The 24,591-nt window shown below is 41.6% G+C and overlaps 1 protein-coding gene across 1 annotated transcript in view; it reads right to left on the reverse strand.

The window, feature by feature from the left end:
- Positions 1-5,076: 5,076 nt before the first annotated feature.
- The window catches only part of LOC139475903 (afadin-like), a 79,704-nt gene continuing 60,189 nt past the window's right edge, over positions 5,077-24,591 (reverse strand). The window contains exons 6-26 of the mRNA XM_071259120.1: positions 23,313-23,427; positions 22,780-22,941; positions 22,099-22,187; positions 21,454-21,654; positions 20,997-21,175; positions 20,743-20,825; positions 20,177-20,382; positions 19,652-19,889; positions 18,763-19,055; positions 17,945-18,287; positions 17,742-17,824; positions 17,084-17,215; positions 16,383-16,448; positions 15,755-15,828; positions 15,209-15,327; positions 13,721-13,939; positions 11,576-13,386; positions 10,838-10,959; positions 10,247-10,361; positions 9,361-9,474; positions 5,077-8,278 (exon numbers count right to left, since the gene is read on the reverse strand). Coding sequence (XP_071115221.1) covers positions 7,412-8,278; positions 9,361-9,474; positions 10,247-10,361; positions 10,838-10,959; positions 11,576-13,386; positions 13,721-13,939; positions 15,209-15,327; positions 15,755-15,828; positions 16,383-16,448; positions 17,084-17,215; positions 17,742-17,824; positions 17,945-18,287; positions 18,763-19,055; positions 19,652-19,889; positions 20,177-20,382; positions 20,743-20,825; positions 20,997-21,175; positions 21,454-21,654; positions 22,099-22,187; positions 22,780-22,941; positions 23,313-23,427 — 5,631 coding nt within the window. The 3' untranslated portion in view covers positions 5,077-7,411. The remainder of the gene's footprint in view (positions 8,279-9,360; positions 9,475-10,246; positions 10,362-10,837; positions 10,960-11,575; positions 13,387-13,720; positions 13,940-15,208; positions 15,328-15,754; positions 15,829-16,382; positions 16,449-17,083; positions 17,216-17,741; positions 17,825-17,944; positions 18,288-18,762; positions 19,056-19,651; positions 19,890-20,176; positions 20,383-20,742; positions 20,826-20,996; positions 21,176-21,453; positions 21,655-22,098; positions 22,188-22,779; positions 22,942-23,312; positions 23,428-24,591) is intronic.

The following is a 24,591-nucleotide window of genomic DNA, read 5'->3' on the forward strand; positions in this document are numbered from 1 at the left end:
GACTGCAAGAGGTATCTTCATTTGCAGTTACAATCCGAATATAACCCTTTGCAAGGTAGTCTGAAATAGTCTGATCATATGCTTCAGCTACAGCTTTGTCTTTTGACAACTTCTTCTCTGTATTACAGAGGCGTTTATAGGCCACGTTGTAATTGTCAGGAAGACACTTGAAATCTGCTTTCCAAGGTATACCTATCTGGTATTGTCCATTGTCATAAATGACAGATTGTTGCACAAACTCAACAATCGATTCATCTTGCTTTGTCAAGACTGGTTCTGATGACTGAAACTCTTCTACTTCCCAAAACTTGTGAAGCATATAGTTTAGTTCAAGTTCTTTGTCATTTGAGAAGTAAGTGCTATAAGATCTCTGATGTCCCGAATCTCCAGGAATACATCCAACACATGTCCACCCAAGAGGAGTGAGTCTGGCTATTGGTTCTCCATCACAACCTGGAACATCCTCATAAGATCGATGTAATTCCACGTAATCCATTCCAATGAGTAAATCTACAATGTGAGGGGCTTTCACCTTTGGGAACTGAATATGTTGCAAATGTGACCACCGCTTGCAATGTTTTTGCCAATTGACAACTTGCATTTGACCCGTGACGCGAGTAGTAGTTAACGCAGACATTGTCATATCCACTGACCCATCCATACTTTCAAGACCAAATCGAACAGCTGTGGTCTGAAATTTCTCACTTTGTCCATTTAGGACATTGACAGAGACATCTTGCCTTTTACCTACTAACCCCAACTGTGAAGCTACATCTTCATTAATGTAGGTTTGTGTACTTGCATCGTCCAACAATGCATTTACAACAATTCTGTTTGGTCCATTTTTAATAACAACAGGTACAGTCCGAAGTGAAAGGAGCGTAGACTTATCAGATTTTGTGGACGACATTGTTGTGACCTTTGGAACTTCATGTTCTGAACTCGTTTCAAATTGCAGTGATGTTTGAGTATTGTCACTATTACTATAAGCTACACTTCTTTTTGAATGAAGTAATTGATTATGTAATGCAGGACAGTTATCAATACCACACTTGGTGTTGCGTCTACAGGTTCTGCCATAGTGACTGAAACCAAAACAACGGAAGCAAAGGTTTAACTGCTTGACAGTTTCCCATCTCCTGGGAACTGTCATCGATTTAAACTTCCTACATGTCACAATGTCATGGTTGTCCATGTGACACAACTGACATCTGTGATCTCTTTCAGACTGTTTGTTACCAAAGAACGACCCAGATTTGTTTGGACCTTTATGGTATATTGTCTTTCCTTTAACAGCTAACCCATTGATGGTTTCTGAAGCAATGATCTGGAATTCTGCTTCCATTAAAACCCATTCACGCAATGCTTCAACGGACTCTTGTCGTTGAGTTTCAAATATCCATCTTTGGTATTGACTGATCATGGATTCCGTCATTTTCTTCAGAATCTGTACATACAAAGATCCATTGCCTAACTCTTCTAACCTATCAGACTCCCTTAGGTTTACCACCACAACATCCAGCATATCAGCAAACCGTTCAAAGTCTTTTGCATTACCAGGTCGCACTGGCTTGAAGGATGAAATATCTTCCAATTGGAGAGCAATATGACGTCTCACTCCTCCAAATTTACGTTCCAGTCTCTCAAGAGCTACACTATAGGCTGCTGCGCTGTGACCTAAGTCTTGAATGACCTTCATTGCATCACCACTAACATACTGGCGCAACTGAAGCAACTTATATTCTGGTGTGGCAGGTGCTTTGTCTATACAAGCAATAAATGCAGCCTTCCAGGCTTCATATGATTTGACATCTCCAGTAAAGACAGGGATAGACACACGCTTCAACTGTTTCCACATGTCCTGACCAATATCATAACTGTGTGAAAGTGTAGGTGCCCTACGATTGTAACAACTATCTGAATGCTGCCTCACCATCTGAACTGGTTCATGATGTGGTTCTACTTGATAACCTGATTGCCCACCGACTGATTTCGTATTACAAGAAGCGTTTTTTACAGGAACATCTTTCACTTCTACCTTCTTTTCAGAATTAAACATTTGTGACAGACAATATTTGGAAATAGCATCAGACCTATTTCTGAGATAGTCCTGTGCATCGTCTTGAGCTTTAGTACCTACCTCTTCTAATAATTCACCTTCCTGTGTAACCTTGACCATATTGTTTTTATCACCAACAGCTTCAAACAGTTCTGACAGGTTCACAATAACTTCTAAAGCCTTTAGCTGGCAACTGTTTAATTTGTCTATAGCTTCCCGAACTTCCATTCGTGATGGAATATCTCCTTGATCAACTAGCTTCTCCAAAGCATTTTTTGATTTTGTGAAAGCTGATTTAACTATCATTTTTTTCCTCTTCAGAGAGTTCATTGTAGATTCATAATCTGTTTTGTTTGAAATACCATCAGACTCAGGCAGAGGTATGTCTGCAATTGTGTCAAGTGTAAGCTCTGTTTTGTCCATTTTCCCCTTTATGAGAGAGATTACACTAGTATGGGACATGTTTGTAAGCTAACACGTGATCAAGTTTTCTGATACAAATTCAACATAATACCCAACGCAAATGTACACGGTTAAACATACAGTGTATAAATACTATGGTAACGGTTGTTGGATAAACACTACAAATTACGACCTGTGCTTTATCATACAACCAATTTCCAGTTGACTATGCTATATCGAAACTATGTACAATGAAACTAAACTGTCTGTTCAAATCACATCAACATGTGATTTATCAACGATTGGTATGGTAACCACGCTCTGCTACCATTTTGATACGCAGTGGAAGTCTAAAATTATAACTCAACAAAACTTAAAGTTAATGTCTGTTTAATAAGTAAAATACAAATTTACCCCATATTTGAACTGACCCACGATTTCAGAAACAATTTCTAAAATAACTATTTACTATGATTTGTCCTTATTTGACTATATTTCAGTCCTTATTTGACTATATTTCAGTCCTTATTTGACTACGAAAAAACCCTTATTTGGTTTTATTAAAGTCTTTATTTGACTTTAATTCCGACCATTGTGCCCTGATTTGACACTGTCAGAGGCAGCCACCGTCTACATGGCTGCTCTCTACCAAGCATGACTGTACAAGTGACAAGGCTAGGGACAGAGTTCCCCGCCGCACACATTTGCGCATGCAGCCCGTGCTGTCCAGAACACCACACTTTAACAAGTGGTGCGTTCGCGCTAATGTTTCTGAATGATTTGTCATCCTTCTGTTCAGCGAGGGAGTTTGGTTGGTTGGTTTGTTGTTTAAAGCAGCACTCAGCAATATTCCAGCTGTGTGATGGAGGTCTGTAAATAATCAGGTTTAGACCAGACAATCCAGTGATTGATATCATGAGCATTGACCCATGCAATTGGGATCGATGACATGCTTCAACCAAGTCAGTGAGCCTGACTACCCTGTTTCGTTGGAAAATGACATTCACATGTTGCATAATTATTGTTGAAGAATGATTGGAACTGTGTTACATTGTTTCTGTAGACATTCGGTAGACAGCAGTGATTACTAGTCAGGAATGTAGTACTATTTAATGTAAGCAGTCATCAGGAAGTTACTATATTTAGATGCTAGTGTGATATGTAAACTTCCAGCATACCATGGACTCATGCAGAATGTTCTGTAATGTTCTAGTGCCACTAGACTGGTTAGGGCACTGTGTGGAAATTTCCAGTAGCCAGTTAGGCTGTGTAGATTTAAGGTGAAAAGAGTGTGTTACTTTCACACATATTTATCTGAGATTACATCAAGACCAGCTTTCATGTGAAGATCACACCGGAATCCCTGCCTTTGCCCAATCTCGGAAGCTTGACCATCGTCGCAACTGATTATACTGTTATTACCAACTTTTGCTCGGTATTTTTGTATTTGATGCTGACCACTGCCATCATATGACATACCCTAACTGAATATTTAACTATTAATCAATTGTGTACTGCCATTGTAATTGCTGTGCAATTGTTGTGCAGTAAATTGTGTTGACTTGTAACCTAGTTAATTTTGTAATACAATTGTTAATTGTATATCATTTGTTGGCTCAAGTTTTTTACGTACACATTTTTGGGTTAACATATTGTTTCAATTTAGGAATCAACACGTAACAGTGTGGCTGAAGAATCTTATCGGTGTAACATTGTGCTGTAAAGTTCGCCAGAACTTGCACCAACTCGGTTCTACCAGTGTAGGAGATGGCTGCCCTCATAATCACATAAAGGGTGTACACACGTTGTGCACGTGCAGGTCATGACGATGAAATTGACTTTGCTCCCGTGGACACACGTGTTGCTCATAAGACTATAAAGAGGCGTGTGTGACAATGACAAGTTGATACAAGAATTCTCTAAAAGTCATTTAACAGAAGTTAAAGTACAAACAAATATCATAAACAATCACACAGGATTATTTAATATAAGGAGTATGTCATTGAGTCAACTATCAATATGTTAAGGACTCAACTTTCACAATCATTTCATGAATAACATGACACTGTTGCTCTCTAGGGTAAACATAGTATTCCACTTTTACAGCATAATATATAATATACAATTATTTCTAATCAGGTCTCTTCATTTCATGTGCACAGTATAGTATTTAGTGTGCACACTGTACCACAGCATACATATAGATATCTTGTCTCCTATTCACGTCCGTTGAGCACTTCTGTATTGGTGTGTCCATGTACAGGACAAAAAAAGTTAGGGACAATGAATATTTGGGGGGGATATTTGTAGTGAAGACACAATTTATAAAATAATTCCACACCATTTCATAAAAACAGTGTGAAGCCCATTTCTGGTGTCCCCCGTCGTGATATTGCTGGAATATTGCTAAAAGCGGCGTAAAACCATATTCACTCACTCACTCATAAAAACATCCCGCAAAGTATTTATGATCCCAAACTATTTATGTTCCGTTTTGTATCATAAGTGAACGCTGACAAAAAGTCAGATGTGTTGAAAATTACTCTCATTCCACCATTGCTTTGACACAAGCATGGCTGAAAAGAAGACATAAAAGGAGATTATTTTCTGTATGATTTTATTGCTCCAATGTATATACTTAATCATAATGTACAGTGTAATAAGATCTACATCTGGGCTAACGTTTCCACCTTGGGTCTGTGAATTTGTCTTGTGTAGGCATGTTAGTGGATTCCTGTCATATCGGACATGTCATTATCACAGACCTTGAAACTAGATGCTGCAGTTAGTAGCAGATAAAACACCCATCTTCACATGCTGTCAATAACATGCCTCTGTTGCATGTCAGAAACTGAAGTTAAAAAATATATTTCCATAGCTGACTTTGAAACTATACTACTCAACATTAGATAAGAATACAGAGATGAGACCTGATTCTTCGTGACAATAATTCATCAAAATGTGAACCAATGCTGACACGAAGCCGAAAAATGCCAGTTCCAAGAAAACGTCAAATACCATACCACTCAACCATTGTTAAGAACCACACCTTTGACTAAAGATGACCATTTTGGTTCTTAGCAAATATTGAGCAGTACATACTATGTACTATTCAGACCTCACATGAACTCGAATATTCCTATCAAATGTTGAGTAGCATAATTCAGAACAAGGATAAAATACATTGTTTTTCCCCATTCACTTGCTTAAAGACTTCAAGTCATGCAACGTTTGAAATTTTCTATAAATAATTCAACATTCCTGAAAATTGTTTTTGAGATATATATTCTCCCATAGGTTCAGTTCCACTCATTATGTGCTATTTTGCAAGAAGAGCACTTACACATTCAATGAAAATTTAAAGTTATTTTACTCCTTAAATATTTCCATTGCTAAACCCTGGAAGGGTGAAAGGTACTTGCGGAGGACGGCCAGAGTTAAGATTCACAACCAAAATATCAATGTTGTATCACAATATCATTGGGAACATTATTAGAAAATTACACTCTGATTTGTAAACGTTATCACTGAGGTGCTTGGATGGATGTCATTAGTAAAGGCACTGCCTAAAACATCATGGACTCACTGCATAGAAACCTCACAACCAGCTGGCGATATGTCAACAAATGGCCTACATCAGCTTTGCATATCTTCATCAGTACAATGATACATGACTTCATTACGGAAACTACACAGGAAACTGGATGATGTGAGGGACTGCGTCCCATCAATTCAACAATGTGTCTAATGAAATGAAACATATACCACTCAAAAAAAGTAAAGGACCAACCAATTCTTTCCAATTACAATAGTTGATCTGTCACAACAGAATCGGGTGTTACTTAACTTTCTTTTAGTAGTACCTATATGTTTCCTTTTGTAAATCTTGGGTTGAAACATGAAATGATACATCAACGAGAAATATTTTGGCCTGCTTATCAACATGTAATTTGACAAAGAATACTCTGATGACGTCTGTTGAAAGCAATCTCCTAGCACGCTCGTATCAACGATGAAGATATGCAGAGTTAATCGCAGCAGCCATGACATGATTAGATGACAAAAATAGATGGAGCAGGGCGGCCCCTGCTGAGGCATACACACATTATATGGACAAAATACAGAAAATCTATAAAACACTTCCGCAAGAACTATAATGTTAGCACAGAAACTATTTTCAAAGATATAAAAGTTGGGTAGTAAAAATAGTAAATTTAAAATGTTCCCTAAATGAATACATATTGTACAAACAATGCACCACAAGAAGGAATGACGCCTGTGTATGTACACTATACACTCGACAACTGACAAACAAATATGATATATATCTATATATGTACGAAATGAGCAAAACATGTTTAATATGCTTGTCTGTGATCAGTCACCTTTCTCCCTCTTAAACAGATTTCACTTTTACTCATATCTTTGTACAAGTCTTGTAATAGTGAAATCATCTACCTTATGTGAAATCATTTCTGAATGCCTTCGTGTCATGATTTCTGAATAAAAAAGGTCGTCAAGTTAACATTTGTATCGTTTTTCATAAATGAGGGAAATAAAATGATAACATGTTATCGATGGAATGCTACAACGTCTAATGGCAAGTTATTTCAGTTTGCTAAAGTCTTCGTCTTCTCTTCAGACATATCTCATCAATGTACACGATTCAAAGCACTATTGCTTCAGGAAGCAATATATTAGATATATTTTCTCAGCACTGAGGAACGGTACACTGAAGTCAGCCTCAACAAAGAGCTGCTTCGTACAACTAATTCCATGTATTTCCTCCCAGCCTCCCATTACCAGCCACATGCGTCCGGCCCATCGTCAACCTGAGAAGAATATTTACATACAGCTTTAACACCAGGGCACAAATACCACATGGACCTCTTCCGTCGGCCAACTCTCTTTTCATCCATCCTCATGAATTTGTCACTCCATGCACTGAAACTATTGGCCATTTAACTGAGATTCAATGGTTCTTAAAGTCTTGGAAGCTTTTGGTTTCAATTTAATGGTGTCTTCACCAGCCTCAGTAGCAAAATACTTCATCTTGTCTCTGAATGACATTCTTTCCGCGCCTGGCCTTTTGATAGAGTTTGCTGCTTTTTGTGCCGCGATCCGTTGTCGGGGGTCTCTGTAGATCTCCTGGGCACCAACAACATTAGGCGTTCCGCCAGCAACATACGTGATATCATGATTGATGTTGTTTTGCGGCGGTGATGCAAACACATCGTTTGAGTCATGAGGCATTCCAGGATGGTCCATGAATTGATGATCCGTTGATTCTGACTGGGAGCCTTGCGAGGAACGATACGACGACACAGATGGGTGGGATTCCCCGCTGACACTTCCCACGCTGTATGTATTCAGTTGCTCTAGCTGAGTATTGAATGACACTGACTTCTTGCCTGTGGTAGCAGGTGCAGTGGTCTCTGGACCCATCCTCCTGACTGGCTGGGGCTGATCACGAAAATTGGACCCCTGATAGTCTGAATTTCGCATGCTACCTCTCTGAATCATATTAAAGGAACTGTTTCTCTCCGGAGGTTGTGGCACATCCCTGTTGGGCTGGGCAGGTGGGAGATTAGCGTAGGGCTGATGATCGAATCCAGGAGCCCGGTTCTGTTCCTGCATGGACTCGATCCTCTGTCTCTCGGACGACACACGTATCTCTCGCTGCTGCTCCAGACGGAGCTGTTTCTGTTTCTCCAGACGTTTCCGGGAATACTCCTCCTCCTGTTGCCGAATCTGTGCCCGGAGTGTGGCCTCCTCAATTTCTCTTGCTGCCTGCATCTCCTGCAACTGTTCTCGCTCCTGAAAGATAAGAACAAAGGTTAAAAGCTCTTGTCAATATTAACCACCTAGCGTTGTTATAATGCTTTCCAGTGCAATGGAAGATCAGTAAAATCTAAATATCTTTTACATGGGTATACATATCCTGCATTACTCTTTACTGCTTCCCTTACGACAAAGAAGACAGTGCATTCACGATGGTCCCGGGTAAGAAAAGAGTGTTGTTTCCATCTCAAGTCTAATTTTTTTGCAGAGCCCACTGCCGCTGTCATGTGACAGACTGTGACGTCACAACCAATTCACATTCCTGCTCATCTTCTTTGTCGAAAGTTAAGCAGTAGATGCATCAAGAAGTAATGCAGGATAAGTAAAAAATTAACGTAATAATCTTTCCATGACATGATTACGGGGGTCACTGATTCAACAGGACAAGAATACCTTCACGTTCATTCTCTGTACCAAACAAGTGTCATCACTATTGATCTAGCTCAGAGCCCAAGAGCCCAAGAGCCAATGTAACCTTTTGTATTTGTAGAATATCAGCAAATAAATCTACCTTAGAGTAATTTTGTGAATATCTGTCCACATTAAGTTCAACATCTGAGCCTAAACTATACTATTCAAAAGAAGTTACAGAACACCAATACTTTATTGTGTCATGACTGCAGGTATTGCACCACACAGCTTCCAACTGTGGGTGTTCTTTAACTTGTTTTGATCTAAATGTAATCATCTCCTTCAAATGAGTGAGTGAGTGAGTTGGGTTTAACGCCGCTTTTAACAGTATTCCAGTTATATCGCGGCGTGTCAGCTTAATGTGGGAGGAAACCCGAAGTGATGCAGGTCTCAGACGTTTACCACTTCGGTGAAACCCACGAGCACGGGTATGGTGCTGACAAACCTAGAATCATAATCGGGGCAAACCGGAATTTGAACCCACAATCATAGGTTTCTGGCGTGGCCAAGGGACGCAACTCTGCACAGCGAATCGCGGCGCCTTAGACGACTGGGCCACCTGTGCCCCCTCCTTCAAATGAAAGGAGCAGTTGGATAGTAGCCTTGTGGATAAAGTCTTTGGTCATCACGGCCTATAAACTACATACATATTGCTTCCTCTTGGCCAGTTCTTCCTCCCTCCTCTGTCGCATCTTCTCTTCCTCCATCATCATCAGACGCTTCTGTTCCTCAAACCGCTGACGCTGATTGTCTCTTAACTCCTAAAACATTACGCACAGACCATTTAAAATCAAATCAAACTGTCATCTTCAAATAAACCTTTGTCAACATAAAGAGTACATTTACAAATGATTCTGTTCATCTGAGGATGAATTTAAATGATACAAAAGTGGACAAAGCCACACAAGGCTGAGTTCTGTACAATGAAGTGCGGAATGTAAATTGCACAAATTCAAACAACTGCAGGAAAAGTCATCTCCAATCTCTCCAAATGGAACTCTGATCGCATTCCCAAATGTCACCAAATAAAACATATGAAAAACTTGATTAAAAACTTCCTAATTAACTCCCAGACCAGCCTCCCACCAACTACAAAAAAGAATCCCATGAGTGACCAACATCCATTTAAAGATGGACTCCTAATTACCCTGCAACCCTCCTCTATGGACGACTACAATCCACCCCGATGGACTCCTATGACCTACCAACCACCTCTGTGGACAACCACAATCCCCCCAGATGGACTCCTATTACCAACCTGTGTCGACTCATCCCTTTCCATGCACTCCCATGACCTACCACCCTCCTCTGTGGACAACCACAATCCCCCCAGATGGACTCCAATGACCTACCAACCACCTCTGTGGACAACCACAAACCCCCCAGATGGACTCCTATGACCTACCAACCACCCCTGTGGACAACCACAATCCCCCCAGATGGACTCCTATTACCAACCTGTGTCGACTCATCCCTTTCCATGCACTACCATGACCTACCACCCTGTTGCCCATCAGCTAACCCAATCCTCACCCTCTGTCTCCGGAGCTGCTCTTCATGATCCTTCTGTCTCTTCTCCTGCCTCTTCATGATCCTCAGTTTGTGATCCTCTCTGTCCTTCTCAAACTGTTCCAGGCGACGCTCTAACCTACACACACGAACATACTCACACTTAATAATCAATCACCACACATTCATCTCACAATGTCCCAAACACAAAACAATAAATGCGGGCAGCATTGTCATCTTTGCAGAGTGAGTGAGTTTGGTTTAACGCCGCTTTTAACAGTATTCCAGTTATATCATGGCGTGTCAGCTTAATGTGGGTGGAAAGCCTGAAGTGATGCAGGTTTCAGACGTTTACCACGTCGGTGAAACCCACAAACACGGGTATGGTGTGGCAAACCTAGAAACATAATCTGGGTGAACCGGGATTCAAACCCACAATCATAGGTTTCTGGTGTGAAACAGGGAATGACGGCACCTTAGACGACTTGGACACCCGTGTCCCCCATCTTTGCAGACGAAAGGACAGCTGACTTCAGCTATGGTTAACACAGCAGTGAGCGAGCTCGTCAAGTTATCAGTATGTCCTAAAGTGTTGGTTTCAACAATGTCACCTACCTCATTAACCGATCTTTCTCAGCTTCAAATTCATCTATCATTCGTTTCCTCTCCAGGTCAATTAAACGATTCCGTGACTTGTCCAGATCATCTTTCATGGCCTGAATCATCCGTTCTCGAGACTGAAATGTATAGTTCAAGAAAAGTAGAGAATGCATTGTTTGATTGATATGATTTGTTTGTTTGTTGTTTAACACCACATTCAGCAATATTCCAGCTATATGAAGAACATCGGTAAAGAATGGAGCAAGGAACAGATCAGTGATCGATATTGTGAAAATCAATCCACGCCAGGATACAAAGAGTCACCAATCTGACCACCCGATCCATTTGGTCATCTCTTACGACTAGCATCGATTGATGGGGACCAATTCTAACCAGGAATTCTCACAGGATGATTGATACACAAGATTTGAATGGCAGCCTCACAGACAGACTAACCAACATCCAATGGGTAGATTACTCCAAGCTGTCTAGGTTATGATGTCTGAGAAGAGTACCTTAGAATAAGCATTCTTATTTACCTCTTTAGCACCCATCTTAATCATATCCACTATTTACCCCATTTAGTCACCAAAGTGTTCTACCATGGATCACATGAACACTAACAGTAGACTGTACAAGACAAGGAGGCTAAAAGTTGTCAGGTTCTTTAGGATACAAACAGCAAAAATGTCCTCAAACTGGAAAAGAAAAACAATTGAATAAGATCTCTACAACAATGCAACGCCCACTCACATAGAGCCTCTCTGAAAGCTCTGTATCAGAGTCCTCATCTTCATCTTTGTCCATCGTCTCCCTCACCCGCCGCTGAAACTCCTGCTCCAGCCGCAGCTTCCGAAGTCGCTCCTGCTCCTGTGGGTTGAGGTACTGTTTTGATTCTAGCCCGGCTATCTCCATCTCCCTCATCTTGGACAAGTCTTCCTCATACCTCTCTTGCTCTCTCTCCTTCTCCTCTCTATCCCAGGGGGAGGCTCCCACGTTGTACTCCTCCTTTACGGTTAAGTGCATGGCACCAGCTTGGTGAGGTGGCTGCATTTCCGACCTCTGCGTTTCGTATTGTTCGTACACATTATGCTCAGGAGGCTGTGGAATAGGAGGTGGCTGGGTCTCGGGACCACCGAAGCTGATGTTCTGATAATTGGGATGAATGTTGTTCTGCTGGTTACCTGGTAATTGTCTATCAGTATGTCCTTGACCAGCACGATTCCGGTCAGGGAACTGGCCTTGCTGACCATCAAACTCATTCCGGCCATATCCAGCAGGTCCACCAAACCGAGGATCGGAGTTAAAATTCCTCTGCTGACCCATCTGGTTCATCATGCGTCTTTGTTCGTCTTGCAGTTGTTGTTCAAGCACATACTCCTGTGATGGAGGAGGGGGAAGGGGTGGAGAGTTCTCGTGGAGGTCATCATTAGATGGGGGTGGGGGTAACTCGGGGGCATATTCATCTTGAGGGGGAGGAGGCATATCTTCCTGGTCTCTATACCCATATGGACCAGGTTGCCTCTCGGGAGAAATTTTCTTCTGTCCAAACGAAGCCCGAGGGTCCTGTCTAGGTGTCTGGAACTGTTGTTTCCCTGCATGAGGATTATAGAAGTTGGGAGACTCCTGTGGAGATGACTTAGGATCGAAAAACTGGGGCTGTGACAACCGATTATCAACTTGTGTGAATGGAATTTCTGTGGGAGTGACTCTTGGCTGCGTGGGCTTTGCTGCAGGCTTGGGTTTGACAGGTGGTTTGGGTTTCTCGTCATTCTGCTTCGGAAGCTGATGGAAGGGAGGAACAGCTTCTTGTGACGGACCTGTGTTTTCATAGAAATTGGGCTGCCGAGGATGATTGTTGACTGTCAGTTTTGGAATGTCTTGGATATTTCGGGCATCGTTCACATCCCTTCCAGGATTATAATGAGGAGAATGGTGATCAGGATGAAGGTTGTTCTGGAATGGCTGTGTGCGAGGATCCTCCAATTTCTCCTGCCACTCCCGTATCTTGTTGGGAGTGATTTCGTCTGACTTGGGTCTCAATTGACCAAAGTCCTCTCTATTCTGGCCATCATAATATGCAGACTGGGGTCTGTTGTCACGGTTACTGTTAGATGAAGTCCTCGAGGACACAGATGAGCGATCGTTAGATCGTTGTGGATGAAGATAAGGCTGACTATGATGGTGAGAGGGTTTTGTGGGCATGTTGTTTTGATTGATGTCTGTAAAGCTTCGAACTGGTTTTACAGGCTCATTCCTTTCTGGGGGCAAGCTGTTCAACTGCGGTTGGTTTTCGTAGTCATTTGGTTTGCGACCAAAATTTGGAGGGTAAGGATGACCTTGAGGGCCAGGACCAAGGGCAGCAACTGAGGCAGCAGGTTTCATAACATTTGGATCAGGACGATCATATGAAGTGTCCATATTTAGGTTAGATGTTGACTTAGAGCGAGGATCTTGTTCATGGGGGTCCCGTCTGTGCGTGCTGGGATCATATGGCGCTTGGTTAGGTTGAAAGCGTCCATTATTTAGGTTGCCCATAGATGGAGCTCGAAAACGGTCATCCTCTGCAAAGTATCAAGTTAAAGTTTAATAAATCACAAAATCTGCTTTAAAATACTGCCATGTTTCAAAATCACCCATAACAATGGACAAGTATAAACAAAATCAAACCGAATCAAACAGAACAATAAGGCCTGGTTTCAACCAGAGCAAGCGAATAACCACAGTATCTTTTCGTGAAGATTGAACACACAATTTCATCCCCCCCCCAACTTTTGCTGATCCCAAACTTTTTTGTTCGGAATAGTATTGTAACCTTGTTTCAGGGAATTGATAAATGTTCTTTTGTAACTGTTTAATGGAACAGGTTACTATAAAGACATGTTCTCAGCTACTGACTATGTGGCTGGTCCATGTGGGGTGATCTGCCAGCTTGGTGGGGTGGCATCCTGGGGCTCTCCTGTCCCCTGCCCCCCATACCGTTGAAGAGGCGGGGGTCAGTGCGGTTGGTGCGGGGGTCAGAGGGGGACTCAGTGTACGGTGGAGGCCCCTCCTCATGGTTCAGCTTTATTCGGTTGTTCTGTTGTCCTGGACGATTGTTCTGTGGCTGTGAGGCAGCTGCAACCAAGGCAAAACAGGATAAGAATAAGCTAAATCTTGTCTTTCATCAGTTCCCTTTGGTTCAAGTTGAAATTAGGTGTACATTGTCTGAAGGTACTCTTGGAAGTGTGAACACTCCAAAAATGACTTTATTATGGCCTTTTTCATGACCTTTGGAGGCTACACACAGGACAAACATCCTAGCCAGACTATTGCAAGACAACTATTGCAGCCAGATGCTCTGAAAGTATCTGCAGGACAACTATTGCAGACAGATGCTCTGAAAGTATCTGCAGGACAACTATTGCAGCCAGATGCTCTGAAAGTATCTGCAGGACAACTATTGCAGACAGATGCTCTGAAAGTATCTGCAGGACAACTATTGCAGACAGATGCTCTGAAAGTATCTGCAGGACAACTATTGCAGACAGATGCTCTGAAAGTATCTGCAGGACAACTATTGCAGACAGATGCTCTGAAAGTATCTGCAGGACAACTATTGCAGCCAGATGCTCTGAAAGTATCTGCAGGACAACTATTGCAGCCAGATGCTCTGAAAGTATCTGCAGGACAACTATTGTAGCCAGATGCTCTGTAAGTATCTGCAGGACAACTATTGCAGCCAGGTGATCTGAAAGTATCTGCAGGACAACTATTGTAGCCAGATGCTCTGAAAGTATCTGCAGGACAACTATTGTAGCCAGATGCTCTGAAAGCATCTGCAGGACAACTATTGCAGCCATATGCTCTGAAAGTATCTGCAGGACAACTATTGTAGCCAGATGCTCTGAAAGTATCTGCAGGACAACTATTGTAGCCAGATGCTCTGAAAGCAGGACAACTATTGCAGCCATGTGCTCGAAAGTATCTACAGGACAACAATTGTAGCTAGACATTCTGAAACTATCTCTTGGACAACTATTGTAGCTAGACATTCTGAAAGTATCTCTCGGACAACTATTGTAGCTTGACATTCTGAAAGTATCACTTGAACAACTGTTGTAGCTAGACATTCTGAAAGTATCTCTAAGACAAGTACAGCAGAGTGACATTCTGAAAGCTCTAAGACAACTATTGCAGCTAGACATTCTGAAAGTATCTCCAGGACAACTATGGCAGAGGGACATTCTGAAAGTATCTCTAGGGCATGTAGTGTAGCCAGACATTATGAAAGTATCTATAGGACAACTATGGCAGAGTGACAAACTGATCGTGTTTCCAGGACAACTACAGCAGAGTGACATTCAGAATGTATCTCAAGACAAGGTATCTCTAGGATGCGCTCACCTCTCTGCATGGTGGGTGAGGGCTGACTCAGCAGGGTGGCCAGACCATGGTAGATAGCTCCCTGCTTGGCAACCTTCAGGGTAACAGTGTGCCCAGTCTGTGTCATCAGCTCTGCGGCTCTGAGGGGAAAACCACATTGTACACTGGTTGTATAAGCATATACATAGAAAAGCCTACATAAGTAAAAGGTTAATCTTATCATACTGCCGCCAAATATCAGTTGAGTTTTAATTATTTAGGAACCAAAATCTCCACCGATTTCACTGACGTGAAGGCAGTGCAGACAAAAGAGACGATGTTGTTATACACAACAAGCAATATCTTAGTAAAATCTAAATATTTTTTACATTTGTATACTTATCCTGCATTACTCCCTAAAGCATTTACTGTTTACCTTACCACAAAAGAGACAGTGCCTAGCGATGGTCCTTCGACAAGGAAGGAAGTGTAAGCAGTAAATGCATTAAGGGGTAATGCAGGATAAGCAAAACATTATGTGATAGGTAAATAGTGACGCCTGGAGCTGACAAACAGGATAGCGCTTACTTGTCCTGGGAGAGTCCAACAAGGCTCCGGCCATCCACCTCCAGCAGCTGATCTCCAGCCTGTAGACGGCCATCCTGCAACATTCAAAACATGACTCATCCATAATGAACAAACTCATCAACCGATTCCAACATCTGGCTGTCATCAGTTTCATAATCTAGGTCCTGTCATCACTGATCTATTTTTTGTTGAAAATTCTGTTTAAAACTTCAAGTTCATTATCAAATGCTGAAAACTTCAAGAGATTCAACACCAATTGTATAACTACTGTCACATATGCCTTGAGTTTGTTTGTTGTTTATCGCCGCACTGTGCAATATTCCACCTATATGATGGTGATCTGTATATAATTGAGTCTGGATCAGACAATCCAGTGATTGATATCATGATCATCAATCCATGCAATTGGAATAAGATGACATACATCAACCATGTCAGCAAGTCTGACCACCTGATCCCGTTAGTGGCCTCTTACGACAAGTATAGTTGCCTTTTATGGCAAGCATGGGCATGCCTCCAAGACTTGATGTTACTAATGGCTGTTATAATTTATCAGTTGACCACAAATGATTTTCTGTAGACAACACAGTGACAGTAGTATAATCTCCTGCTAGGCAGCTAGACTCACCAGGGCGGCGGCACCATTGGGAACTACCGACTTGATGTAGATACCTCTTTCCCTCTGACCTTCACCCTGTAACAAACATTCCACACACATAGTAAACATGTTCAGACTCAAATTAACTTCAAAATCACAAACAGATCTCCAAATATGAGAGGATCAGTTTGTATGGCTACATCAGATGTTAACAGGGATCAAAGCCCTGACCGTCTGCTTCTTAACCGCACTGTCACACCATGGTCCACCACGGTCTGTAAACATGTTTTGTTTGGTTGTTAAACGCCTCACTCAGCAATATTCCAGCTATATGACAGTGGTCTGTAAATAAATAATTAAATCTGGACCAGAAAATCCAGTGATTAACATCATGAGCATCAATCCACGCAATTGGGATTTGATGACATGCATCAACCAAGTCAGCGAATATGACCACCTGAATAGTCACCTCTTACAACAAGCTTTTTCACATAGTCACTTTTTACGGCAAGCATGGGTTGCTGAAGACCTATTCTATCCCATTCCGGATCTTCACCGGTCCTTTCAACATGAAGCTGATGCACAGGGCCTATGGTCTTATATGATCTAAACATGCTGCTCGGATGATTCACGACCCAGAATGTTTGTGGATGAAAATCTTAAACCAGACATAACTTTTATCTATTGATTTATTTAATTTAATTTGAAATTTACAACATGGTTTTACTTACCATGGCAGCAACAATGCTGAGTCCCATACTGCCGTTGACCTTCTTGAAGATGACCACCATGACCTCTGGTTGTCGGGGGAGATTGTTGGGGGGCTGGACACTCTGGGGTGGTGGACCTTTTGGAGGGGTGTTCTGAATATAATCAATAACACATCTATAGGCCTGGTCTTAATGACATTGGTAGTAAAAGGAAATAGTTTCAGATAGAAACATCCTTCTGAATGAACATGAAGACAAAAGACCAACAATCAAAGCTTGCTTTGACACATTTGGTCTGTTAAAGTTTCATTCCAACTGATCTTTATGTGCTTAATAAAATCCACTACTCGATATATATGCAGAACCATTATTGGCACCATAGTATAATATTTGCATGATGGTCTTAAATTACCACCCTGACGCAATACTGGTGCCATGGTCGTATATTGCCACCCTGAAGGAATACTGGTACCATAGTCGTAAAGTGGCACCATGGTATAATGCTTTCATCATGGTCAGATATTGGCACCAAGGTTGCATATTGGCAACATGGTTGAACATTGTTATAGTGGTTGAATATTGGCACCATTGTTAAATATTTGAATCATGGAAACTCTCCTTATTAACGAGGTTTCTCTGCAGTTAAATGTTAAATGCAGACTTCCTGCACTATCCATACCTCCAAGCTTCTCCCTCCTCCGTCTCCCATGTAGATAGTCCAGCTGCCACTAGACCCATTGTTCAGGACAATCTGGCAAATACCTGAAACAAAATAACAAAGGCTTAACTTTTCACATCATCTTACACTTAGACCACATACATTAGTCTTGGCAGACATTAAACAGACAGCCATAGGGCTTATCCTAAATGACAGACACACACCTGCAGCAGTCATGGGTTTGATGAACTCCGGCAGCCCAGTAGGGACCCCCCTGATGGTGTCACAGGAGTAGCCATCCTCTGGGAGCAGGAAGGGAAGATGCAGATCCTGATCCTCCTCCAGCCGAACTTCCCGGCCGTCTGTCCGTGTCAGCTCATCAGCCATGTTCTTGCCGATGGTCACCACCTTCTCGATGAATCCCCGTGTGACGGGCGGCTCCCTGGGTTCTGGGATGTATCTCACCAGGAGCGTGTGGAGCTGGAGTGAGTTCAACTTGAAGCAGGTGGAGCTGATGTTGGTGATGTCGTCACCGGACACCTTCGGCGTCTGCAGCAGGTGTGCAGCCTGTGGGCAGAAGGGAGGACGTTACACATCAGCCCTTCTAACACTGGCTACGTCAGCTTTGATGCAAGTGAATCAACAAACTCAGGGCTTCAGGAGGCAGATAACAACATAGTTACAGTACCTTACAGGGATTCCAAACTGAAAGTCTCACATTGCCCAAATATCCTTAATGCCAGAAAATGATGAGGTTATATCAGTGTGAGTGAGTGAGTGAGTTGGGTTTAACGCTGCTTTAAACAGTATTCCAGTCATATCGCAGCATGTCAGCTTAATGTGGGAGGAAAGCCCGAGGTGAAGCAAGTCTCAGACTTTTACCCCATTGGAGAAACCCACGAGAATGGGTATGGTGCTGACTAACCTAGAAACATTATCAATGCGAACCCCATATTTCATTACAGACACAAACCAGAAGATATCAGCATTGTACTATTCAATGAAAAAGAAAGCGTCTGTCCATAAGTAGGGTGGTAGTCACCTGTATTATGCGACACAGATGACAGTCGGCAGCCAGCTCCAGACCCTGCTTCTCTGCCCACGCCTCGATGCGTCCAAGTCTCCGTTTGAGTCGGATTCCCCATGACCTTGTGTACAGCTGCAGCTGTGGTTCTGTCACCAGGATGTTGAACAGCCACATGTTGATGAAGTGGAACAGCTGAGAGAACAGCTGGATGGTGAGAGCAGCGTTGACCCGGCAACGTCGCAGTAACGTCATGGCTGCCGACAGTGTGTTGAGGACATCGGTCAGGCTGGGCTTGGCATACTGGGTATCTGTGGAGGGAGACACCAAACAGCTCTCAAATTACTGCCACAAAACAGGAATTATGTCCACCGAACAAAAATGTTAGGGATCATAACTATATTGAGGAATGTTTTTTTATGAAATTATGTGCTCAGTCTTCACTACAAAAAATATTGTTAAAAATATCAAACAAATTGTTTTGATGTTCTGTATATAATTCAGTGGGTTCTTCTGCATTCTTCACATTCATACTATCAACTTGTTATTCACATTCACTATAATCAAATGTTCGCATTAACCAAGAATTCACATATCAATTAAACTATTCGCTATACATGACTATCAACTACATCTAACTATACACAATAACAAATTGTTCAATCCCACCAACAATTTCCTATTTTGTGAAATATTGAAAATCTGCCAAATCTGACTTCACAATGTGACTGTACATGATTCCTAAATCAATTTCTAATGACACCTATCAGTCCAGCAGCTCAATATTCAAAATAAAATCTTATTGTCATGAACCCCAAAAAATTTTGCTTAGGAACAGTCACATGGAACTTCAGTCTCCCAAGCAGCTCCTCAGCATCGGTCTCTATGCAAGTCACATGACACCCACCTTTCCTCTCCTCCTCGTCTTCTAAGTCACTTGCATCCAGGAAGGCGGGCATGACGCGCTGCAAGTCCACCTGCAGACATCGCACCAGGTGCTGGAACGCCATCTGCACGGCCTCTGCAAGCAGCTCCTGGGCGTCGTGGCTGAAAGGCTGGACATCATGGTCTTGTTTGAAGAAATGCAGGACCTCAGAGGCATTGGCCATCCAGAACGCCAGAGCTGTAGGGTCGTTGTGGTGTTCCTGAAATATACAAGTCATTTTAGTTCTAGATGTAATTCATAACTGCTAATGCATTAATTTGTTTATAGAGAGACATGATTTTTTTTTCTAATTTGTGCCAACTAAAAATGTAATAAAACTACTGAATTCATTTTTTAAATAACAAAAAAATATTTCCTTACTTTGATTTTATATAACATTTATTGTTCAAGATGATCAATTCAATACTTCTTGGATGCAAAATATAACAGTACTTTACCCTAGTGCACTGAATGTTTACTTCTGTTCAATCAAATAAGTCTGCTAACCTGTATGGCTTTCTGTACCATCCGGGCAATCCTGTTAACATAGTCAGCTAGTCTCTGGACCCGCTGCTGTGGCACCAACTGGGGGAATATGTGTGGGGACAAGCAGTGCCGAATACCCAAATAGAGTGTGTACGTCGGTGCTAACTTGAACTGAACACTCCGGCTGTTTACGGACAAAATCACATCTCGCAGCATGCTACTTTCATCTGAAAGAGAGAAACAAAGTAGAATTATCACATGTAATCTCAAAACGCAAACAAACCAAATCTGTATTAAAATGAGTTGAATTAGTAACACTAACATCAACTCCATGATTAAAGGGAGACTACTATTCAAATAACATGAGTTATCTCCCTTGCATTAGCATGTTTGGTTTGACTCTGCTTTTAGCAACATTCCAACAATATCACAGCAGGGAACACCAGAAAATGGACTTCACACATTTTACCCATGTGGGGAATCGAACCCGGGTCTTTGGCGTGACGAGCAAACGCTTCAACTCCCATCGCCCCATCTCCCTTAAAGCGTATGAGGTGAATGAAAAAAGAGTTTGTGTCACATCTTACCATTATTTCTGAATTCTAATGATGCTGGAAGTTGATCTCCAGAATCAATGTCAGGAGGACCTTGATGCAAATCTGGTGCTGACCTGAAATAACAAAGAAGAGTCATACAGGGCACTTGGAATGAATATCAGAAGTCTGGTTTAACCGCAACTCACAACAAAGACAAACAAAAACGTGACCTAAACTATAATAAAAAACCCTCCATATTAAGCCCACACAAAATCTAAATTTGCCAACAAATATGCGTCACTGACCTCCTGTGCATCTCCCATTCTTGGTGTGGCGTGTGTCCAGGGCTGCGCGGAGATGACCCACTGCCCGGCATCGTCTCAACATGACCATCCAGGTCAAAGTTGGTCTCCTGAGGTCGTTCATTAAACTGGGGGTGAGGCTGCTTCTGCATACTTCTGTCATGTCCGCCTGGTCGCCGGGGCTGTTGAAACACATGACAATATTCTCACATAAATACTGTAATCAAATTTAGCAATGTTCAGAGTCTTGTTACACAAATAAATCATTATGTGAAGACATTCATAATCCCATACTTTAACCTAGACTTATGACAATTGTAGCGCTGAGATCACTTTGTACAAGAAGGCTCTGGTCAGAAATCAAAGAGTAGCCTTTAAAGGTTGATTTTTCTGACGTAGTTACCTGTTATGTCTTGGTTACCAAATGCAATATATAACAGTAGAACATTCAAAACCTCACCTCATCAAATCTTGGGTCACAGAAACGAAATACGAAAGCTTTCCCAAATTGAACAGACATGCCATCTTTCAACATGGTCGTCTCGTAGATGCGCTGATGCTCTACGTAGGTTTCTGCATCTCTGCTGGTGGGGGTCACAGTGACGATGCCCTCCGTGTGGGCGATCACGCAGTGGCGGGGTTTGATGTCGTTCCCCAGCAGCTGCCACCACAACCAAGCAGAAGATATTCATCAGTCAAATTCATTTAAAAAAAGTTGGAGGGATATTTGTAAAAAATGTTGTGCATATCGCTTTATAAGTTTTAACTCTATAAATGCAAAATCATATCAAAGTCAATTCTTAGAAATAAATAAATAAATCAACAATAATAACTGAACTGACTGTTAATTTAATCATTTAATACACAAGCCCCACCCATTCTATTATCAGCCAATCAGGAGCTGTGTGCACTCGGCAATACGACTTCAGCCTGTAAATTAACTAGTCAGGATCAGACAATCCAATGACAATATTGTGAGCAACTATCCACCCCATCAGGGTATGATGACAGGCAATCAACCAAATCACCGAGCCTGACCAGTCATTCCATTAAGTTGCCTCTTACGACCAGTTAAGTTGCTGAGGACCAAATCTAACTGACCTACCTGTAGGTACTGGCTGCTATTGGACACGGATCTCTCGCTGCCAACTTCCGTTACATTCAGAGGCAGGAGATGGCGTTTGGTCTTACCACCTGCACGTGTAATGAACTTAGTTAGGAATTGTTTTCAGGAAATGTACTGTCACACTACCATTCTTACAATTTTGGAAAAAATCTGAAGACCAAGAGATAAAAGACAAAGTAGTCTTACAAAATGACAATCATAAACACTGTGCAGTATTTAGAAACCCTTGACATCATATGCATTCATTGAGCAATACATGTTCATACAAAGAGGTTCACCATATGTTTAGGAGTTGCCTCCCTTTGAACACAGAAGACATCAGAGTCACCAAAGTTACATTATCAATGCAAAACTGTCAGTCTATGATTCTCAATGCATCAAGGCTAGGAAGTGAGTGAGTTGTGTTTAACGCCGCTTTGAACAGTATTCCGGTTATATCACAGCGTGTCAGCTTAATATGGAAGGAAAACCCAAAGTGACACAGGTCACTTTGGTGAAACCCACAAGTACAGACACGGTGCTAACAAACCTAGAAACATTTTCAGGGCGAACCAGGATTTGAACCCGCGATCATAGATTCCTGGTATGCCCAAAGGCCGCAACACTGCATTAGCAAATTGCGGGCCACCCGATCCCCCAACAGCATGTAAAGTGGCCAACCTCTAGGATCCATCTCAAGCAGGAAAGGGAGATCCTCTGCATTGATGTTCTTGGTATCTTGTGAATATCGAAGGTCATTATGGGACAGAGCTTTCTGGGGTCTCTTCATGGTTGGTTGACTGCCGTCATCTGTTCTCACTCGTAGTTGGAATATGACTTGACCTGTAATCAAAAATATGGTTCAATATTTCAACACTTTATTGCTATAAATAAGTGATTGTTGTCATACAGGAATACTTGTCAGCAAACTTTTCATCATCACCAATGGTCAATTCCATTTGAAGAATAAATATACATACAGACATCAAAGGAGTTTTTCTGTTCTTTTTTTCCTATCAGACATAATAAACTGCATGCGACTCATTGAACAACTGTAACCAAAGTCATTAACTGTAACCAGCGCAGTTTACATTTCAATTGTAACCAGTTAACGAGACATACCAATATTGGCACCAGGTTGTGTTGTACTGGATTAAGTAACCTTGTTATCATTTTAGCTCAGTCCCAGACCAACCACATTAACAGGAACTCACCTCTACTTTTGGGGAATTGTGCAAATATCAGGAGTGGACACTCGTCTTCCCCCAGAATCCGCTCCTCCCCTATCTGTCCCCCGTGGTACTCCACTCTTCCAGGCGGCAGCACCATCTATGACAAGGAGAACCATGTAATGTACACTACTTTCTCACCAAGTAAAATGAAGTATTTCTTTGGTAAGACAATGTGGTGCCATGTCATTTCTATTATACAATCTCCTCATTGGACAAATTCATAGTAGTTTCCAAAGGAAACCTATCTCCATTGAAGACAGGATGCACAAAATTTGAGAATATGTAGCAAAGGGATTAACTTTGGAAAAACATAATTCATGGCACCAATTCATTAACTTAATCTTGATGAGTATCTCATAGATAAGCTTTTCAAAGTTTCATTTATATAACTTCAGTAACACTTGTCCCCACTGGAGACACAATGCAGTAAGTAAAATACCATGGATCAAGGGCCATAACTCTGCAAAAAATGAATTAGACACCAATTTTCAAACTCTTTGAGATCATGACTAGTAACATCAGTGTGTAAAATTTCATTTCTCAACTTAAATAGTTTTTGAGAAAACGGGTCCTCATAGAAAACCGGAGGGGTGTCTGAATCCCCCACCCCATTTCTTGCAAAGGAGTAGTTAATGTCCATTTCTAATGTGTGAGATTCCATTCACCAAGTGAATGCTCATAATGCTACATTCACCATTGTTTGCCTGTACCAATGTCGTGTATTCTGCTCCACGTTTCCTGTACTTTCACTGCAGTATCAAGTGGGTCAGAGTGCAGAGATTAGCAAAATCAACTTTTTATTCTCATATTTGTGTTGTTTGAGTGTATTTCAAAAGTACATTTTTATTATTTTTCTGGAAGTTTGGTTTCTGTATTTTTGTAATTCTTTCATAAATCCTTCATGAATATCAGGAGGCCTCAGGCTGTTCATGGAAGTCTTTTTCATTATAAATTTTTGATTTTGCATTTACATTAAACACCAATAGTAACTTGTCCAGGGACAATAATAATGGACTTTTTTATTTTTTAAAAGGCATTTTTGAAAGTTCACAAAAAAGTGCCTTGTATTTCAATCAAATTGCAATTAATTCTTAATTCTTTATCTGACTCCAAATATGAAACCTACCCCCTAGAAAACAACATCACATGGTACATTTTTGCTGACTTTAATGTAGCATATAATGGTCTTAACACAGGAAATGCAGTAGAGCTTTTCTCTGCACTTACAGAACCCCAAACCATTTCATGGTATTTGTTTAAT

The sequence above is a fragment of the Haliotis cracherodii genome, unplaced genomic scaffold, assembly GCF_022045235.1.
Source record: "Haliotis cracherodii isolate W230 unplaced genomic scaffold, xgHalCrac1.p SCAF_3, whole genome shotgun sequence".
Taxonomy (NCBI): domain Eukaryota; kingdom Metazoa; phylum Mollusca; class Gastropoda; order Lepetellida; family Haliotidae; genus Haliotis; species Haliotis cracherodii.